The 22417-nt window shown below is 37.2% G+C and overlaps 1 protein-coding gene across 2 annotated transcripts in view; it reads left to right on the top strand.

Moving 5' to 3' along the window:
- The window catches only part of FOXN2 (forkhead box N2), a 66753-nt gene that overhangs the window by 31091 nt on the left and 13245 nt on the right, over positions 1-22417 (top strand). For both annotated transcript variants that reach the window (XM_045885041.3, XM_045885040.3), the window contains exons 2-3: positions 8418-8969; positions 21159-21283. In XM_045885041.3, coding sequence (XP_045740997.1) covers positions 8433-8969; positions 21159-21283 — 662 coding nt within the window. In that variant the 5' untranslated portion in view covers positions 8418-8432. The remainder of the gene's footprint in view (positions 1-8417; positions 8970-21158; positions 21284-22417) is intronic.

The raw sequence follows: 22417 nt of genomic DNA, 5'->3' as shown, positions 1-22417 counted from the left end.
CCAGTTTTCCCAACACCATTTGTTGAAGAGACTGTCTTTTTTCCATTGGACATTCTTTCCTGCTTTGTCGAAGATGAGTTGACCATAGAGTTGAGGGTCCATTTCTGGGCTCTCTATTCTGTTCCATTGATCTATGTGTCTGTTTTTGTGCCAGTACCAAACTGTCTTGATGATGACAGCTTTGTAATAGAGCTGGAAGTCCGGAATTGTGATGCCGCCAGCTTTGCTTTTCTTTTTCAACATTCCTCTGGCTATTCGGGGTCTTTTCTGGTTCCATACAAATTTTAGGATGATTTGTTCCATTTCTTTGAAAAAAGTGGATGGTATTTTGATGGGGATTGCATTGAATGTGTAGATTGCTCTAGGTAGCATTGACATCTTCACAATATTTGTTGTTCCAATCCATGAGCATGGAATGTTTTTCCATTTCTTTGTGTCTTCCTCAATTTCTTTCATGAGTATTTTATAGTTTTCTGAGTACAGATCCTTTGCCTCTTTGGTTAGATTTATTCCTAGGTATCTTATGGTTTTGGGTGCAATTGTAAATGGGATCGACTAATTTCTCTTTCTTCTGTCTTGTTGTTGGTGTATAGGAATGCCACTGATTTCTGTGCATTGATTTAATATCCTGCCACTTGACTGAATTCCTGTATGAGTTCTAGCAGTTTTGGGGTGGAGTCTTTTGGGTTTTCCACATAAAGTATCCTATCATCTGCAAAGAGTGAGAGTTTGACTTCTTCTTTGCCGATTTGGATGCCTTTTATTTCTTTTTGTTGTCTGATTGCTGTGGCTAGGACTTCTAATACTATGTTGAATAGCAGTGGTGATAGTGGACATCCCTGCCGCGTTCCTGACCTTAGGGGGAAAGCTCTCAGTTTTTCCCCATTGAGAATGATATTCGCTGTAGGTTTTTCATAGATGGCTTTTATGATATTGAGGTATGTACCCTCTCTGCCTATACTCTGAAGAGTTTTGATCAAGAAAGGATGCTGTACTTTGTCAAATGCTTTTTCTGCATCTATTGAGAGGATCATATGATTCTTGTTCTTTCTTTTGTTAATGTATTGTATCACGTTGATTGATTTGCAGGTGTTGAACCAACCATGCAGCCCAGGAATATTTCCCACTTGGTCATGGTGAATAATCCTTTTAATGTGCTGTTGGATCCTATTGGCTAGTATTTTGGTGAGAAGTTTTGCATCCATGTTCATCAAGGATATTGGTCTGTAATTCTCCTTTTTGATGGGGTCTTTGTCTGGTTTTGGGATCAAGGTAATGGTGGCCTCGTAAATCGAGTTTGGAAGTTTTCCTTCCATTTCTATCTTTTGGAACAGTTTCAGAAGAATAGGTATTAATTCTTCTTTAGATGTTTGGTAGAATTCCCCTGGGAAGCCATCTGGCCCTGGGCTCTTGTTTGTTGGGAGATTTTTGATGAGTGCTTCAATTTCCTTAGTGGTTATAGGTCTGTTCAGGTTTTCTATTTCTTCCTGGTTCAGTTTTGGTAGTTGATACATGTCTAGGAATGTATCCATTTTTTCCAGGTTATCTAATTTGCTGGCATAGAGTTGCTCATAATATGTTCTTATAATTGTTTTATTTCTTTGGTGTTGGTTGTGATCTCTCCTCTTTCATTCATGATTTTGTTGATTTGGGTCCTTTCTCTTTTCTTTTTGATAAGTCTGGCCAGGGGTTTATCAATCTTGTTAATTCTTTCAAAGAACCAGCTCCTAGTTTCGTTGATCTGTTCTACTGTTCTTTTGGTTTCTATTTCATTGATTTCTGCTCTGATCTTTATTATTTCTCTTCTACTGTTGGGTTTAGGCTTTATTTGCTGTTTTTTTCTGTAGCTCCTTTAGGTGTAGGGTTAGGTTGTGTATTTGAGACCTTTCTTGTTTCTTGAGAAAGGCTTGTATTGCTATATACTTTCCTCTGAGGACTGCCTTTGCTGCAACCCAAAGATTTTGAACAGTTGTGTTTTCATTTTCATTGGTTTCCATGAATTTTTTAAATTCTTCTTTAATTTCCTGGTTGACCCACTCATTCTTTAGTAGGATGCTCTTTAGCCTCCATGTATTTGAGTTCTTTCTGACTTTCCTCTTGTGATTGAGTTCTAGTTTCAAAGCACTGTGGTCTGAAAATAGGCAGGGAATGATCCCAATCTTTTGGTACCGGTTGAGACCTGATTTGTGACCTAGGATGTGATCTATTTTGGAGAATGTTGCATGGGCACTAGAGAAGAATGTGTATTCCGTCGCTTTGGGATGGAATGTTCTGAATATATCTGTGAAGTCCATTTGGTCCAGTGTGTCATTTAAAGTCTTTATTTCCTTGTTGATCTTTTGCTTAGATGATCTGTCCATTTCAGTGAGGGGGGTGTTAAAGTCCCCCACTGTTATTGTATTGTTGTCAATGTGTTTCTTTGCTTTTGTTATTAATTGCCTTATATAATTGGCTGCTCCCATGTTAGGGGCGTAGATATTTACAATTGTTAGATCTTCTTGTTGGATAGACCCTTTAAGTAGGATATAGTGTCCTTCCTCATCTCTTATTACAGTCTTTGGTTTAAAATCTAATTTGTCTGATATAAGGATTGCCACCCCAGCTTTCTTTTGGTGTCCATTAGCATGGTAAATGGTTTTCCACCCCCTCACTTTCAATCTGGGGGTGTCTGTTCTAAAATGAGTCTCTTGCAGACAGCATATCGATGGGTCTTGTTTTTTCATCCAATCTGATAGCCTGTGTCTTTTGATTAGGGCATTTAGCCCATTTACATTCAGGGTAACTATTGAAAGATAGGAATTTAGTGCCATTGTATTGCCTGTAAGGTGACTGTTACTGTATATTGTCTGTGTTCCTTTCTGGTCTATGTTGTTTTTAGGCTCTCTCTTTGCTTAGAGGACCCCATTCAATATTTCTTGTAGGGCCGGTTTTGTATTTGCAAATTCCTTTAGTTTTTGTTTGTCCTGGAAGCTTTTTATCTCTCCTTCTATTTTCAATGACAGCCTAGCTGGATATAGTATTCTTGGCTGCATATTTTTCTCGTTTAGTGCTCTGAATATATCATTGCCAGTCCTTTCTGGCCTGCCAGGTCTCTGTGGATAGGTCTGTTGCCAATCTAATGTTTCTACCATTTTAGGTTACAGGTCTCTTGTCCCGAGCTGCTTTCAGGATTTTCTCTTTGTCTCTGAGACTCGTAAGTTTTACTATTAGATGTCGGGCTGTTGACCTATTTTTATTGATTTTGAGAGGGGTTCTCTGTGCCTCCTGGGTTTGATGCCTGTTTCCTTCCCCAAATTAGGGAAGTTCTCTGCTATAATTTGCTCCAATATACCTTCTGCCCCCCTCTCTCTTTCTTCTTCTTCTGGGATCCCAGTTATTCTAATGTTGTTTCATCTTATGGTATCGCTTATCTCTCGAATTCTGCTCTCGTGACCCAGTAGTTGTTTATCTCTCTGTTTCTCAGCTTCTTTATTTTCCCTCATTTGGTGTTCTGTATCACTGATTCTCTCTTCTGCCTCATTTATCCTAGCAGTTAGCACCCCCATTTTTTATTGCACCTCATTAATAGCCTTTTTGATTTCAACTTGGTTAGATTTTAGTTCTTTTATTTCTCCAGAGAGGGTTTCTCTAATAACTTCCATGCTTTTTTCAAGCCCAGCTAGTATCTTTAAAATCATGATTCTAAACTCTAGGTCCGACATCGTACTAATGTCCATATTGAGTAGGTCCCTGGCAGTTGGTACTACCTCTTGTTCTTTTCATTGAGGTGATTTTTTCCGTCTTGTCATTTTGTCCAGAGGAGAATAGATGAATGAGAGAACAAAATGCTAACAGGGTAACAATGTCCCCAGAAAATATACTCTAAACAAATCAGAAAAGACCTGAAACCAAGGGAAAAGGGAAAGAAAGAAAAAAGAAAAAGATAAAAACAAACGGAAAAACAGAACAAAACAAAAAAAGCAGAATATGATCAAATATGGTCAGGCTGGTGCATAGATCAGTGCCACACACTAGATTTTGGGTGTATTTTGGTCTATTAGAAGAACATGCCTCCCAAAATTTTAAAGAAAGAAAAACTTGTATATGTACAAAAATAAGGGTTGATACAATGAAGGGATGGAATATGACTGTAAAGATGAAAATTATAAAAAATTTTATAAAAGGAATTGATAGGAAGTTGTTTGAAAAAGAAGAGGATTTTAAAAAAAAGAAGAAAAAAGGAGAGAATGTGATCAGGCAGGAGACTAGAACAAAGCCATACACTAGAGATTTAGGGTATATTTTGATCTGTTCGAAGAAACTGTATCTCAAAATTTTAAAGAGAGAACAACTTATATATATATATGCCAAAAATAAGGGTAACTACTATGAAGGGATAGAATATGACACAAAAAATGAAAAATAAAAATGTTTTTTAAAAAGGATTGATAAGATGTTGGTTGAAAAAGGGAAAAAGAAAAATTAAAAAAAAAAATGTTAAGGGCGCCTGGGTGCCTCAGATGGTTAAGCATCTGCCTTCGGCTCAGGTCATGATCCCAGGGTCCTGGGATCGAGTCCCGCATCGGGCTCCCTGCTAGGTGGGGAGCCTGCTTCTCTCTCTGCCTCTGCCTCTCTCTCTCTCTCTGACTCTCATGAATAAATAAATAAAACATTTTTTAAAAAATGTTAAAAAAATTAACTTTGAAAGACTAAGGAATCATGGTAAAAAAGCCATGAATTCTATGAGCAGTATTCCCCTAGCGCTGGAGTTCTGCTCTTCTCATTGATCGGTAAACTTGGTCTTGGCTGGCTGTTCTTGCTGATCTTCTGGGGAGGGGCCTGTTGCCGTGGTTCCCAAATGTCTTTGCTGGAGGTGGAATTGCCCCGCCCTTGCTGGTCCAGGCTAAGTAATCTGCTCCGGTTTGCTCTCCCCAGCTTTTTCCCTGCAAGCTTTCTGTACAGCTTTGGAGGAGGAAAGTGAAAATGGTTGCCTCCCAATCTCCGCCAGAGGAGCCGAGAACTTGGGCCCCGCTCCTCAGTGCGCCCCCAGGGAAAAGCAGTCAATCACTTCTGTCTCCCTGGTCTCCGGCCTCACTCCATGCTCACCCGGCCTGTGACCGAGCATTTCTATCTCTGGCACCCAACCCCTTGTGGAGTCTCCAATCCCAACAGATCCCTGTGGTGCACTTCCACGCCGCTTCTCCTGGGGGAGGAAGGGGGGTCTCCCCGATCTGCCGCTTGTTGGGTCCCTGCTGGAGGAGCAGTGGCCCAATGTGCCGCAGATCATGGTTTATGGCAACCCCGAGCTGCGACCCTGCTCCTCGGCTCTGTCTCTGCAGCCGGCTTCCCCGCTCCAGTACCTGGGAGCTCTGCTGCACTCAGGCACCCCGGTCTTTCTGTGACCCTGAGGGTCCTGAGTCCACACTGTCCCGCTGAGCCACTGGAGCAACGTCCCTCAGCGGAGCCGACTTCTAAAAGTTCCGATTTTGTGCTCCGCGGCTCTATCACTTGCCAGAAGTGGCCCACGGAGGCCCCCTCCCCCGCCCTATCCTCCCGAATATCGCCTCGGGTTCACTTCTCCGCTCATCCTACCTTCCAGAAAGTGGTCGCTTTTCTGTTCAGAGAGTTGTTGTTATTCTTTTCTTTGATCTCCTATTGAGTTCGTAGGTGTTCAGAATGGTTTGATCCCTGTCCAGCTGAATTCCTGGGACCAGATGAAATCCAGGTCTCCTACTCTGCCATCTTGCTCTGCCCCCCCGCCCATTTTTAACTGGATTATTTGGGGGCGTTTTGGTGGTGCTGTATGAGTTCTTTATATGTTTCGGATATTTAAGCCCTTAATGTATATATCATTTGCAAAAATTTTCTCCCATTCAGTGGAGAAAACTTTTTATCTTGTTTATGGTTTCCTTTGCTCTGCAGAAACTTTTTAGTTTGATGTAGTCCCATTGTTTATTTTTGCTTTTGTTTCCCTTGCCTAAGAAGACAGATCCAGAAAAATATTGCTATAGTTAATGTCTGAGAGATTACTGACTTTTAGGAGTTTTCTGGTTTCAGGTCTTATATTTAGGTCTTTAATCTATTTTGTTTATTTTTGTGAATGGTTTAAGAAAGTGGTACAGTTTTGGGGTACCTGGGTGGTTCAGTTGTTGAGCGTCTGCCTTCGGCTCAGGTCATGATCCTAGGGTCCTGGGATTGAGAGCCCCACATCAGGCTCCCTGCTCTCCGGGAAGCCTGCTTCTTCCTCTCCCACTCTCCCTGCTTGTGTTCCTGCTCTCACTATCTCTTTGTCAAATAAATAAATAAAATCTTAAAAAAAAAAAAAAGTGGTACAGATTCATTCTTAATGAGTGTAGCTGTCCAGTTTTCCCAGCACTGTTTTTCGAAGAAGCTCTCTTTCCCCATTGTATATTCTTGTCTCCTTTGTTGTAGATTAATTGACCATATATGTGTGGGCTTATTTCTGGGTTCTAAATTCTCTTCCATTGATCTATGAATTATTGGGTCAAAGAATATGACATTTTTAATGATTCTTGGTGCATATTGCCAGTTAGCATTCCAAAACGGTACTAGCTCCTTGCCCAAAATCAGGTATTAAATATAATATAAACATAAGACCTGAAACCAGAAAACTCTTAAAAGAAAAGTCAGTAATGTCATACCAAGTCAAAATGTCTTGGTATGTCAAGTTATAGATACAGGTCTAAGTAAGAAAAATAGTAACTGGATATGGAGAGAACAGTAGTAAGATTTAAAATAGATAGGATTTGGGTCATTGTTATTCACCGGTGATAAGTTTGCCTTCTTACCAGAATAATGTAGTAGTTAGAGTTGTGGTTCTGAAGTCAGTATGCCCAGGTTTAAATTCTGTTGTTTCCCATTACTAAACAGGTAAACTAAAACAGGATGCTTAACCTCTGAGTCATTTTTCTCATTTATAAAATTGGGTTAATAATAGTGCTTACTTTATAGGGTTTAATTGATAGTTAATTGAGATATAGTTTATGGTGTTTAGCACAATGCCTGGTCCCCAAAATATTAGCTGATGCTGTTGATAATTAAGTGCTTTGAGACTACATCTATTAATAGCTACCAGAATCCAGATAGACTGTTCTACATATAAAATTGACTGGTTTTCATAGTTCTTGGAGTAACCTGCCAGCTTTGTTCTAAGTAAAATAAAACTGTAGGGGTACTTCTCTTATTTCAGTTATATAAGCATAAGTAGATTGAATAGGATAATGGAAGACAAAGTTTTTCACTGAATTCATAAATGAGGTACTTTTATGAACCACTAAAAATGAATTTAATAGTACATTACTATATCACTTTTCTCTTTGGTCAGTTATTTTCCCATGATAAGTTTTTGCATTGAAGTATGTTTCAAAAGTAAAACAAAAGACATTTGAGAAAATAGAAATAAAAATGGATAGTTTAGAAATAGCTTTTTGGGGGCGCCTGGGTGGCTCAGTCATTAAGTGTCTGCCTTCGGCTCAGGTCATGATCCCAGGGTCCTGAGATCGAGCCCCGCGTCGGGCTCCCTGCTCAGCGGGAAGCCTGCTTCTCCCTCTCCCTCTCCCCCTGCTTGTGATCCTGCTCTCACTGTCTCTCTCTTTCAAATAAATAAATAAAATCTAAAAAAAAAAAAAAAATAGCTTTTTTTCCCCCTCTCCTTGAAAATACAGTGATAATTCAAATTTTACTTAGAGAATGCCAGCCTTTCAGTGTCAGTACTTGATGAGATGATACAGAATTCAGTTAAAATATTGAATGTAATAAGAATAAATTTACAGTAAGTAATAATTTTGCTGATAATGAATTTAGTGAATAAGAAATGTTACTGTTTTAGTATAATCTATAAAAATGTTAGAAATTATTTATCTCTATAGTAAATATTTCAGATTTGAGGAAAGGGTTTGTTTAGAGTTATTGTTTAAGCAATATTTTAAATTTTGCTTAATGTTTAATTTAAATTTATTAAATAAATATTTATTTGAATTTAAATTGATTAAATTTAAATTTGGTTATTTTCTATATGAGAAAGGTCATAGATCCTTAAAATGCATGGATTATAAAGTCTTATAATTCAAAGAAAGTCTGCTTATTTTTAATAATAACCATTACTTATTAGGCTGTAACTGTAGGCTCAGGACTTTATTAAGTATTCAAAATATATTATTTACTTTTATTAATATCACTCATACATATGGTGTTATAATTCTGTATTTTATTTACAGCTATTTTGAGTAATATGAAATAAGTTCTCTTCCTTGTTTTGTAACCTTTAATGTCTTTGTTGTACAAATATTGTGCTTAAATATTATGTGGGATAATTGCAAAATTTCTGATTTGGTGGTATTTAAATATGTATTTTCTTTTTCCATGAGCTTACGAATCTTAAGTATTATATTGATTGACAATTGTTTTCTTTATTGCAGAAACTGTAAGAATAAATGGGTCCAGTAATTGGAATGACTCCAGAAAAGAGAGCTGAAACTCCAGGAGCTGAAAAGGTTGCAGGATTAAGCCAGATTTACAAAATGGGAAGCTTGCCTGAAGCTGTTGATGCTGCCAGGCCAAAGGCCACTCTAGTGGACAGTGAGTCAGCAGATGATGAACTCACAAACTTGAACTGGCTTCATGAAAGTACTAATCTTCTAACAAACTTCAGCTTTGGAAGTGAGGGTCTTCCAATTGTTAGTCCATTGTATGACATAGAGGGAGATGATGTGCCATCCTTAGGACCATCTTGCTATCAGAACCCAGAAAAAAAATCAGCAACTGCAAAGCCCCCATATTCCTTTAGTCTTCTCATTTACATGGCCATTGAACACTCTCCAAATAAATGTTTGCCTGTCAAAGAAATTTATAGCTGGATTTTGGATCGCTTCCCATATTTTGCTACTGCACCAACAGGCTGGAAGAATTCTGTTCGACATAATCTGTCCCTGAATAAATGTTTTCAGAAAGTGGAAAGAAGCCATGGCAAGGTCAGTGTTAATGAACATTGCTGTATTTGGGGAGGTGGGGGAGAATTAACATCAAGACCTTAAAATATGGGGAAACTAAAGGAAGACAAAAAGTAGTCAACTCATAATTACTTCAGTTTTAGCTTAATTATATTCATCATTTGCTTTCATTGAGATGTTTTTAAATTTCTTAAATATTGATATAAATCTAACAATTTCAGTCTACTATAGGACATAAATTAGTTTTCTAATGTTCTAATTTTCTATTCTTAGTTTCTGTAGTGTTCTGTCACTGTATCAATATGTGTTACTTATTTACTCAGTATGACAGTCTGTCTTATAATTGGAATGTAGACCATTTATATTAATGTAATTGATATGGTTGGCTATAAATCTATCATCATGCTGTTTTCTATTTGCTCTATTCTTTTCTCCCACTTTTCCTGTCTTTTTAAGGATTGAGTATTTTTTTATGATTCAGTTTTATCTCTACTATTGGCTTATGAGCTATTCTCTTTTTGGGGGCTGCTGGTGGCAGTGAAGGTTGCTATACACTTTTCAATATATATCTTTAATTTATCACCATTATACTATTACACCACTTATATGGCTTTTCACAGAAAAAGTTGACTAAAATCATGATGCTTATCAGGATCAATTCCTTTTTTTTTTTTTTGATAAGTTTATTTAACATTTCTTATAGTTCAAATCTGGCAATGAATTTATAAGAATCTTTTTGTGGAGGTTAAGAAGTTGTTTTTTTTTTTCTTGAAGGATTTTAAAGATGTTTCTCTCGGGCGCCTGGGTGGCTCAGATGGTTAAGCGTTTGCCTTCAGCTCAGGTCATGATCCCAGGGTCCTGGGATCGAGTCCCGCATCGGGCTCTCTGCTCAGCGGGAAGCCTGCTTCTCCCTCTGCCTCTCTCTCTCTCTGTCTCTCATGAATAAATAAATAAAAATAAAAAATAAATAAATAAAAAAGATGTTTCTCTCATGTTCTGGCTTATATAATGTCTGATAAGAAGTCTGCTGTCATTCTTATCTTTATTCCTCTATAATGTTTCTTTTCTTTCTTTCTTTCTTTCTTTTTTTTTCCTGTCTGACTTCTATGACTTCTCTTTATATCACTACTTTTAAGCAGTTTGACTGTGGTGCGCCTAGGTGTGTTTTTCTTTATTTTTATTCTGCTTTGGTTTTTCAGAGGTTCTTGGATCTGTGATTTGTTGTCATTTATTAAATTTAGAAAAGTTTTGTTCATTATCTCTTCAAATATTTCTGTGGCTCACTTCCCACTTCTCGCACTCCAAGTAAAAATATGTTAGACCATTTGCTATTGTCTCACCTCTTATTTCCTCTGCCCTAGTTTCTACTCTTTTCTCTCTTTGTTTCAGTTTGGATCATTTCTTTCAGTCTTTTATAGGTTTAGTCTTCCCTCTGTTGTGTTCATTCTGTCGATAAATCTGATAAAGAACTTCTTCCTATTTATCATTTCTCGCATTTTCATTTGCCCGCCCCCCCCCTTTTTTTGGCAGCAGAGCAAGGTTTATTGAGCAGTAGTAAAATTATGTACAAAGCTCCCGAAGAGGGAGGGAACTCAAGAGGGTTGCCCTTCATTTGCCTTTTTAAAAGTAGTTTCCATCTTTTTGCTAAAATTTCCCACCAGATCCATAAACATATTAATTATAGATATGGTATATCTTCTGGTCCATCTTTGCGTCTGATTTTGTTGACTGTTTTATCTCCTGTTTTTGTGTGTGTTTCTTAATTTTGGATTAAATGTCAAACATTGTTTGTAAGAGAAACATGCCTCTACTTCTGTCAGATTGTTAGCATGAAACAGGTATTGGTCAATCTAGGTAATAATTGGTCTAGGTTTAGGTTTTGTGCTTGTCATAATTACCTTCTGAGTACCACAGGCTTCAAATTCATACAGAGATGGACTGCTATTACTTTGTGCTTAATGTGAGTCCTGGAGTGTCAGATGATTTTTCTCAGCATTTCTGCCTTACCTTCATCTTTCAGCTTGTGATATATTTGGAGGCAGGAAGGGAGTTAGATATTTCTCTCTGTGCTCTTGCCCCTCCCATAGCAATTGCTTTTTACTTAGTATGAGGCTCTTGGGATGGGAGCAGGAGTTTCTTGATTCTTCTGCTCTAGTTTTAGTATTAAGCAGGCTTTGTATGCCTTTGTCTCAAAAGTAGGACTTTCCTTGCCTTCCCGTGGAGGAGACGGTCTCTTCCATCTACTCAGAGTGGAGTCTAGAGCTGTAATCATCAGTAGCCAGTTATCTACATGTGGCTAGTGGTTGGCATATTGGACAGTATAGATATATGATCTTTCTGTCATTGTAGAAAGTTCTATTGGACAGCATTGCTCCAGAGCTCAGGCCAATTTCTTGCTTATTCCCTTCAAGGTAGATAAACTCTGCCTAGTATCAATGGGAGGTCCTGGGTACAAGTAAGTTACCATTTCCTTTCTCAGGGGCAGCAGATCTCTGCTTTGTATCATCTGGGCATGAGCAAATTTCCTGCCTATTACCTAATGACACATGGCCATTGCCTAGTGTCAGTAAAGTGTGAGGATAGTTGAGTGTTGTATTTTTCCCCAGCAGTAGCCATCCTTTACCTGGGAGTGGGGTGAGGAGGGTGTTTGCCTCTCTTTCAGTGGCAGACAGCTTTTGCTTCATAGTGGAGCTTTGTCCAGCATGTAACCAGGTTGTGTGACTGTCCCACAGTGACACCTGATCTCATCTTATGGTCATTTAAAGTCTGGAATATGGATGAGATTTGCCTGATATCCTTGTTCCAGCCTTAAGCCTTAGTATGTTCTGCACATCCATCACCATCTCCAAGTGTGTCTCTCTTAGGTCTCCTGCCCTGTCTAAAGTCTTTCTATGGAGCACTGGATGGAGGCCTGTAGAAAAATGCTGGCTAGTAGATGCAGACCCTTCTGTCTGGAAATGCCAAGGATACTAAATTATCTTGCTGGCTCACACTTGGCTTTTAAGAATTTGTTGTTGTTTAAACATTTTATTTATTTATTTGAGAGAGAGAGACACAGACAGAGAGAGTGAGAGAGAGCACGAGCAGGGAGGAGAGGGAGAAGCAGGCTCCCCACTGAGCAAGGAGCCTGACTCAGGGCTCTATCCCAGGACCCTGGGATGAAGGCATACGCTTAACTGACTGAGCCACCCAGGTGCCCCTGCTTTTAACAATTTGTTAAAATTTGAGTCTTTTTTTTTTTAACCTTATTTTATGACTGCCACTTTTTCTGTGCTCTCCCAAAGGTAAAACAGTTCATATGTTCCATCTCTCCTAACAAGGTCCTGTCACACTTTAGAATTCAGTTCTTTCAGTTGTCTTATGGTCTTAGCTCTCAGATGAGCTCATAAAAAATTATGATTTCGTGGATTATTTGGTTTTTTTCTTGTTAGGCTGGTAACTGTGTTCTCTAATGGCTTCCTATACTCCCAAATGGTAGCAGAACTCTCCTATTCTTATTTTGAATAAAAATGAAGAGCAAGTAATTATGTTTTTAAGTGACTGAAGGATTTTTCTAAGATAGTGCTGTTCAAACTTAAGTGTATTCACTGATATCTGGGGATCTTGTTAAAATACAGATTCTGATTCAGCAAATCTGTGGTGGAGAGTGAGACTCTTTCTTTTCTAACAGGCTCCCCATTGATCCTGGTGCCATTAGTCCATGAGTAGCAAGACATTAGGATATATCGTCATCTATCATCATCTTACAGCTAACTTAAGGAGGTTGTATTAGTTATCTTTTGTAACATATTGCTATCTAACACATTGTCTACTACACATGGAATATTTATGAAGACCAACTATGTGTTAGGCCATTAAAAAAGCCTCAGTAATTTCAAAGGTTCAATGTCTGTCATAGACAGCCTCCAAGAGGCCCCCAAATGAACCCTACCTTCCACTGTTCTTGCCCTTGTAGAGTTCCCTTCAGTAATGAATAGGGCTGACCTGTGTAACCAAGAGGATATTGTGGAAATGATGGATCATGCCTTTTGAGGCTAGGTGATAAAAGGTACTATAGTTTCCATCTTGGGCTCTTGGATAACTAGCTATAGGGGAAGCCAGATGCCATATCATATTTAAGCAGCCTTATGGAGAGGCCTATGTGTCAAGGAAATGTGGCCTTCTGCCAACAGTTGTGTGAATAAGCCATCTTGGAAGCAGATTCCCCCAGCCTCAAACTTTCCTTTCAGATGACTAAAGTTTTAGGAATGTTGGATATGTTCTTTCCAACATGTATTGTTGGATTTTATTTTGAATTATATCACTTAATTATTTTCTAGTTTTAGACCTATTGTGTTTATGCTTATGGTGGGACATAAAAGGAGAACTGTCTGTTAGGTACTTAGAAATATACAGGAGTAGTGGTAATGTGGGATTAAAGCTCTAAATTTGGAAGTCATCAGCACTGATTTGCAGTAGAAAAATCTAGGAAAAGTATATTGTAGTGGAAGCAAAGGAGGGTAAATTTAAGTGTGAATGAGCAACAGTATCAAATGTTGCAGAAATCTTAAATGATTGGTTAAGAAGAAGTGATTGAGACAACTAAGAGCCAACAGATGAGGATTCAAAATATGGTGTGCTGGTATATGTGGGATGGGGATTGAGTAGGGATGGGGATATAGCTTTTGTAAATTCTCAAGGTATAAATATTTCCATCATGGCCAGTTTCAAACTACCAACATTCTGTCATTAAATGTGAAGTTGATAGGAGATGTTTATAATGAGCAGTACGCCACTGTGTGTAAAGAATTAATCTAATTCAATAAGAAAAAGAAAACTAATTAAGAAATGGGTAAGAATATGAATAGGCAGTTAACAGAGGAGGAAATACAAATAGCCAATAAGCATGCAGAGATATTTATCCTCACTAGTAATCAGGGACATACAAACTAAAAGAACCCACAAAAACAGTTGTACCCCATTAGAATGCAAAAATTTTAAATGATAGTATCAATTTAGATAAGGATAGGGGAAATAATACCAATATTTTCATACCACTCATAGGAGTGTAAATTAGTACAACCATTTTTGAGGGCAACTTGGCTACAATTATTAAAATTAGAAATGTGCATATCTTTTGATCTAGTGGATTAGATTCTGATTTCTCCCCTAGAGTAAGATTCATACTTGCATACAAGGAGATATATATCCACTGTGGTATTTGTAATAAAAATTGCAGAATAATATGTGCAGTGTAGTTGGATTTGTGGTAGTGATCAAAAGGGATTTGTTTTTATCCTTAATTTTTAAATGTGTGCATTATTTACATAATTAACCTGAGCATTTTGAATGCTCAGAGAAAGAAAAAAGTTAAGGAAGTGAGAGCTAGCAAACAAGAAAGCTACAGTCCAGAGTCCGGGGACAGTGTGATAAAGAGAAAGAAATCCTCTTATGAGATAATAAAAAATATGAGGATAAATATAGAAATTGTAAATACTGGGATAAAAATTAGTAAGCTATTACAACAGGTCAGGGTAGGAGGAAAGAAACTGGCAGGAGATGGTCTTCACAAAAATCAATAGCCACTCTGCTTAAATTTCTGAAGTTTGGACAGAAAGTGATACATTCAGGTAGGATTGGGGTTGCTTGTGGATTTTTTTTTTTTTTAATTTATGAAATACTTCTGAAATCAGTGTTTCAAAATAACAGTACTTCTCTTATAATCTTCAGAAGGCAAGTAAGTTATACTTACATCCAATAAATGTTGGAATTGAATTTGGCAGCCTTGCCAGCACTTTTCTGATGAATATCTCTTATCTATAGATGATAATCTCAAAAAAATGGCAAGATGGCAAGGTCTGGGTCAAACTACAAAGTGATGATGATACCCAGCCACCTGGATAGCTTCTGATTAGATTTCCCCCCCTATCATCCATACTGTAGTTAATACTCTCAATAGATAGGTCTAAAAATCTTGGCTTGGTATTTATTTGCCTCGGTATTTTAAAGTTATAAAAGTTAGACATGGTCTTTTTTTGGTTTATTTTGGTTTGGGTTTCATGTTTTAAATATTTAAACATCCAGGTCTTATATCTACTTCTCTAAATTTTTATAAAGCCAAACTAAGACACTGACTTGAGCTGGGAAACACAAAATTAGAAATTTTGCCTGGTTTAGAGGTGCCTGGGTGGCTCAGTCGTTGGGCGTCTGCCTTCGGCTCGGGTCGTGGTCCCAGGGTCCTGGGATAGAGCCCCGCATCGGGCTCCCTGCTCAGCGGGAAGCCTGCTTCTCCCTCCCCCACTCCCCCTGCTTGTGTTCCCTCTCTCGCTGTCTCTGTGAAATGGATAAAATCTTTAAAAAAAAAAAAAAGAAATTTTGCCTGGTTTTAGTCTTTATGTTTGCATAGTGATGACTCGCTTCAATAGCTGAATCCCAGGAAAAGAAGTCATGCCAACCACTATAAAAGTTCATGCTTTAAACTATAAACAGGACTTATGAATGCCTTTTTTGATTAGTTAATTCTTTTTAATTCAGTCATTCTAAAAACCACAGAAAAGATAATCAGGGGAGGAAACTATTAAAATGTACAAGGCAAGTACATAAAAACATCTCAGGAATAGTGAACATTGCCTTTTCTCCCAAACTATTCTTTACAACTAACATTAAGATCTTTTTAAAGTTCATTTCTTAGTATATTCCTTATTTCTTCAAAACCTTCTGTGGTTCTCTACCAAGTTAAGTCCAGAAGCCTTATAGTTCCAAAATGCAAAATAAATGAGAGAGTGCACATTTCCTGTTTCCATTGCACAGGTTTATTTTGTTATAGGCAAATTTAGTTTAAAACAATATTTAACGTCTGAAACTCTTTATTATTTGTGTTCTGTCATCTAAGCACAATAATAAAGGGGCAAGGTTTTTAAGTGAGAATTAGTTTAAAATAAATTCCTCTTTGCTGAAGACTCTAAAACATAATGTTAGCAAATACATAATTTTATCTCTTGTTACTGATAGTTTGTGAACAGACCCAGTGAAAGGAAATGCTGCCATGGTAACATAACCAGACTGTTATTTGGAGACCTTACTCAAGATAATACTTAACTGCCCTGAACGGCAGGTTTTCAGTACCAGTTCTTCCAATTTACTACTTCAAGGAAATAGCAATTCTACTATGGTCAAAACAATTTGTAATTCACATGATAGGATTTAAAAAGTAGACTATTGAACCAAACAGTTTCTAGGAGTGTAATCTCAGGAATACCAAGATAGAACATTAAAATAGAATCGTTAAAATAATTGTCTTAATATATGAAAAATAATTCATACATATCTTTTCTGTATGAAACTGAAGTGGGTTGGGCAAAGGATGTTGTGGGTGCTAATGTTTTAAAGTTTTATTTCCCTATCGTTAAAAAACATCCCTTGGGCCAACTGACTGAAAACATACCTAATTTAAGTAATTTCATCCAAAAATACATTTGTAAAATTTGACTTCCTTTGAAAAACAAATCAAAATTTCAGATACTTACTTAGTATATAGTTCATGTGATATTTTGCCACTGAAGGCCAGAAAAAAGTTTCACCTAATAGTGTAGTATGTGTCTTTCTATATTACAGTATGATATGACAGCTATGGTTTTTCTTTTCCTATACATTTAGGTTGCTAGGATGTTAAAAACTGCGTACACTGATAGCATACTTTTTCTAAAACAAGGGCTATTTTCCCTTTAAATTTAGTTAATTCCTTATTCTTTATTACCTTTTATCTCTTACTCAGAATTAATTGATTTTATCCTTATTGTTGATTTTTTTCAGGACTCACAGGTAAAGGAGTAGGAATATACTGTTATTAAACCATATAAACTTGGGGCACCTGGGTGGCTCAGTCGGTTAAGCAGCCACCTCCTGATTCTGGCTCAGGTTCATAATATTGGTCCTGGGATCGAGCCCCACATCAGGCTGCCTGTTCAGTGGGGAGTCTGCTTCTCTCTCTCCTTCTGCCTCTCCTTGCTCGTGTTTTCTCTCACTCGCTCTCTCTGTCAAATAAATAAAATCTTAAAAAACAAAAAATGAACTCTAACTTTATGCCAATTTTAGAATAACCTCCAGAAATAAGTATTCATTTATTTTGCAGCTCTATATCACTTACACATAAATTACCTTTTTTTGTTTGTTTGTTTAAAGATTTTATTTATTTATTTGACAGAGAGAGAGAGCACACAAGCAGGGGGAGCGGCAGGGAGAGGGAGAAGCAGGCTCCCTGCTGAGCAAGAAGCCTGACGCAGGGCTCGATCCCAGGACTCTGGGATCATGACCTGAGCCGAAGGCAGACGCTTAACGACTGAGCCGCCTGGGCGCCACATCATATAGGATTTTATATAAACAAAAAGGAACCAGGGGAATAGAACACACATAAATTTTATTGTTGTCCAAGTAATTCTTAATGTAATTGTGAAGTGTAATTCAGATTTTATGAAAGGGTTTTTTAAATAGAAAAGGTGTAATATAAAAACAAAAATTACCAGTTTGAATCTCACTAATCTTATGAGTTCTGAGGAAGTTTTGTACATCACATGGTGGGAGAGGGGGAAGGTTATACCTTATAGTTGGTTTTCAATATTTGTAGAGAAAAAAAAAATCTTAAAAATATTGTTAAAATGTAATGCCAATATCTGGTGTAATAGATCTGGTGTAAAGATTTAAAATTTGCATGCTATTAGACTGGAGGAAACAGGAACAATTTTTGAAACTACAAAGAAAATGAACATATATCAACAGCAGTAGCCAGTGTTTATCGAGTGCTTATTGTCTGTCAGTGTTCTAAGCACTTTATGTGAATTAACTCTTATAATATAGTAATTCTTAAAGTGAAGTAGGTACTATTTTTTATATAGTTCTATTTTGAGCATACTAATAGACAGGAAACATACCCATTTTTCTGAAGATTACACAGCTCTTAAGTGATAGAGCCAGGATTCCCAAGGAGACAAAATGGCTCCAAGGTTCACACTCTTAACCACTGTACAAGTAGTGTTTAGCTCTGGGGAAGTGAAATGAGATTGAATTTGGATCTCCTCCTTGCATGGCTGTGGAGTTCTGTATGTAGACTGTGTATGGATGTGGTACATGTGTAAGGATATACTTGTAGTCCAGCTTCTGTTCAAGATGTGCAGTTAGGGATGTTCAGCGAAGGAAGTAGAAGAGATTTATCCTGAAGGAAGAGTTAGCAGGTGATAGATAATCAATCACAGCTTCTAAAGTTCTTCATTTATTTCCTTTGACTACCTCAACTAGGGTGTGTAGCATATTGACGGTTTTTTAGTTCCATTTAGTTCCATTCTTTTCCTGATTTCTAGTTTAACAATTTATCAATTTTCATATAATATATTTACATTATATAACATTATATAATTTTCTCTCCCCCCTTCTCCAGATATGATAAAAGTTATTTCAGATATTTCAATTGTTGTTTAAGAATGAAAGTGGCTAGGGTGCCTAGGTGGCTCAGTCGTTCAGGGTTTGCCTTCGGCTCAGGTCATGATCCCAGCGTCCTGGGATCAAGCCCCGCATCGGGCTCCTTGCTCAGCAGGGAAGCCTGCTTCTTCCTCTCCCACTCCCCCTGCTTGTGTTCCCTCTCTCGCTGTCTCTCTCTCTGTCAAAAAATAAATAAAAATCTTAAAAAAAAAAAAAGAATGAAAGAGCCACCTGGGTGGCTCAGTTGGTTAAGTGTCTGATTCTTGGTTTTGTCTCTGGTCAAGGTCTCAGGGTCGTAAGATTGAGCTACCAGTAGGGCTCCATGCCCAGTGTGGAATCCGCTTGAGGTTCTCTTGCCCTCTGTCCCTCCACCTCATGTGCATGTACACTCTCTCTCTCAAATAAATAAAGAAGTTTTTTTAAAAAAATGAATGAGGGGCACCTGGGTGGCTCAGTCAGTTAAACGGCTGTCTTCGAGACGAACCATGAGAGACGATGGACTCTGAAAAACAAACAGGGTTCTGGAGGGGAGGAGGGTGGGAGGATGGGTTAGACTGGTGGTGGGTATTGAGGAGGGCACATTCTGCATGGAGCACTGGGTGTTATGCACAAATGAATCATGGAACACTTCATCTAAAACTAATGATGTAATGTATGGGGATTAACATAAGAATAAAAAAATAAATTAAATAAATAAATAAAAATAAAACAAACAAACAAACAAAAAAAAAAACCGGCTGCCTTCAGCTCAAGTCACGATCCCAGGGTCCCTGGATGGAGCCCCGCATCGGGCTCCCTGCTCAGCAGGGAGCCTGCTTCTCCCTCTCCTGCTCCCCCTGCTTGTGCTCGTGCTCTCTCTGTCAAATAAATAAATAAAATCTTTTTTAAAAAATGAATGAAAGTGGATATAAATTTGCCTTTGGCCACATTCTCTTAGTTTTCATATAACTGTGTTTATATGAAATTTATTTATTTACTAGATTTATGAATATATTTATTTACTAGATAATCTATAATTGTAGTTTGGATATCTTTTTAATCTAAGAGTTATAAATTTCCAAGTGGTCAGAATTTTGTTGTTGTTGGGATTGTTAATTTTTTTTTTTGCACTGGAGTCTTAAAATTGTGAACTTTAAGAGGGAATTTATTTTTCCTCCTGGCCTAATCAATGTAGTTTTTTCCATTAATATTTGGAAAGTATTTTCTACAAGAATTCATTAATTACATCAGTTTTTCTCATAAGTGTTCCACAGAGCACTAAATTCCTCAAATACTACCTGGGAGAAGGAGGTTCTGTGTCAGATAACTTTAGGAAACCATATAAAACAAGTATAATGATAGCAAGACTATTTAGATCCCTTAACCTGCTGGTATTTAGTGTGACCTTCTAAGAAGGAGGGAGGTAAAATGTACAGCATTTTTCAAACCTATTTGAAAGAATTATCTCATAGCCTGGCCTTCTTCCCTGCATGTTAGATAATATTAGTGAGGTTTTTCATATATCTTGTCTACTTACCTTCCTATAAGCTGTTCCTTCATATTGAGGGAACTATGGATCACACAAGCCCTTCTTTCAGGCACCTCCCATTTGAAATTCAGCAGGCACTTTTGTTAATGGTTTCTCTGGTTTCTAGTAATCATAAAAATTCCATAATTTTTAGATTCTGTTGATTATTTCAATGGAATCTGGGTTTGTGTGCTCATTGCCATATTATCTAAAAGTCACTCAAATTTAACTTAATCATCTTGAGGGAAGGGCTGATTCTTCCTTCCTCTCTGTTATCTTTTACAGGAGTCTTTTTCATACCTCAGTTGTTGATTTACCAGTCTTTGAGACTTTTCCTGTGCTTTTTATGAAACCATTTGCTTTTTTAAGACTGTACTTATTCGTATATAGAGAGAGCGGGGGCGTGAGCACAGGGAGGGGCAGAGGGAAAGGGAGAGAATCTCAAGCTGACTTGTGCTGAGTGCGGAGCCTAGTGCCGGACTCAATCCACAACCCTGAGATCACACCCAAGCTGAAATCAAGAGTTGGTTGCTTAACTGACTGTACCACCCAAGAGCCCCTGAAATCATTTGCTTTTTAAATTTAAACTTGCTTTAAATGAGAACTTAAGCATTACTGTTAATGCCATTAAAAAATAAAAATTTTTTGCTGCATCACCTGATCTCATACTGCTTACCACTTTTGGGGAAATGATGCTGCATAGAAAGCTTAATTTTTCCTTTTCTTCCTGGTTTTTCTGTAACAGTAACAATAATGGCTTATATTTGTTACATCTCACCATATGGAGGACCACATTGTACAGCCCTCTATGCTGTTCACTGTTCATCTTGGGGTTGTACCATTCTCAGAGACTATGAAGTGATTGTCATGTCCTGTGGCCCTATGTGCCAGGCAACATGCAGAGTACTTTATGCATAATTTAATCCACATAACAGCCCTATGAGATAGGTAGTGTTATCATCCCTACCTTCCAAATGAAGGAATAATGGCCTGGAGAGATAGAGGTTGGTTAATTTTCCTAAGATCACACAACAGGTAAATGGCAGTGCTGGAGCTAAGAACCCAGGCAGCCTGCCTCCAGGGCTTTTGACCATACAATGCACTTAAAGCAAGCTTAATTCAACCTTTGCATTGTACTCAAAAGCATACTGTAGGATTTTTTTTTCCCCCATACACATTGGTGAAAACATTCAGGCACTGATTGTGTATGTCTTAAAGTTGCACATTAATAATTCTTGTGTATTTTATTTTAGGTCAATGGAAAAGGTTCCTTATGGTGTGTTGATCCAGAATATAAACCCAACCTTATGCAGGCACTGAAGAAGCAACCTTTTTCCTCAACATTAACATTTTACACCCCTCCTGCATCTCCACAAAGGTACAGAATCTTCCATATAAGTATCAATGGTGACATAAGATTTCGTTGTATGACATGGAAAAACCTAACAAAGTTGTAAGGTTTGGGGGTTTTTTTTATTGCATAGAGAATAACTTATGGATAAGACATTAGCCTAAGGCATTTTTACTTATAGTCAACTTGTGTTATTAGGAAACAGGATATTTGATAGGTGAGAACATAAATTCTGGAAAATACAGTCACTCCTGAGTATAAGTAAACCCTACAGAACGTTATAATAATGATTTCAGGTACAAAAGGTTTAAATTATTTTAATTGCCGGCAGTACTAATGCAGACTAAAGACATGGGAAATTAAAAGTATATTTAAGCTTTTTAAAATAAGATGCTTAACAGTTTGTCATTGTAACATTTTTATGGATATATTTATATCTTTTTCTATTTTAAGTTTAGTTTTCTTTCACAACACATTTAATATTTGAAAATTATGCTCACAGTCTCAAGTTTTAAAATGTCTGACAAGTAAAATAATGCTTTGACTTTTTTATTTGTTTTGTTTCTGCTGGTAAATATAATTGTGATGTATTTCCTTGGCTCTTGTTTTCAAACTCAGTGACTCTTATTGATCTTACAGCTTTCCCATTTTAAGTCAAAGCTGAAAATGACACCTCAAATCTGATTTTGTTTCCGTTTCCTAAAGAAGCCTTCAGAATTTTTTTTTTTTAAATTCTATTATGTACATTTGTTTGAATTGAAAATGCCAGATTTTGTTGAGATACTTTTGAGGGTGGCCTTATCATGGCTAATTGTTTTTTGGAAAATTTTAAAAGCTTTTTAATAAAATGCTAGATGGAGAATTTCAAACATACACAAAAGGAGGGAGAAAACTATAATGAACTCTTCAGCTGCAACAATTATCAATATTTCCATACAATGTTTAATTTCTTAAATTATTATTAAATAACTTCAAGTGGAGTGGTTGTAGCTGAAATACAATAAAAAATTAGTAAGGCTAAAGTTGAAATTAGTAATATATATCTTCTCACTGAGATTTTAAGCTTGTTTACTAGTAGATTGGAAGGATTATTGTCACAAGAACGATTGAGTGGTTTATCTTTATTAAATGAAACCTAGAAAAGTTATCAGAGTTTATATC

Source organism: Mirounga angustirostris, unplaced genomic scaffold (assembly GCF_029215605.1).
Source record: "Mirounga angustirostris isolate CCGP_5_RB_7025 unplaced genomic scaffold, mMirAng1.0.hap1 SCAF_10, whole genome shotgun sequence".
Lineage (NCBI taxonomy): Eukaryota > Metazoa > Chordata > Mammalia > Carnivora > Phocidae > Mirounga > Mirounga angustirostris.
This window is presented reverse-complemented; position numbering and strand designations above follow the sequence as displayed.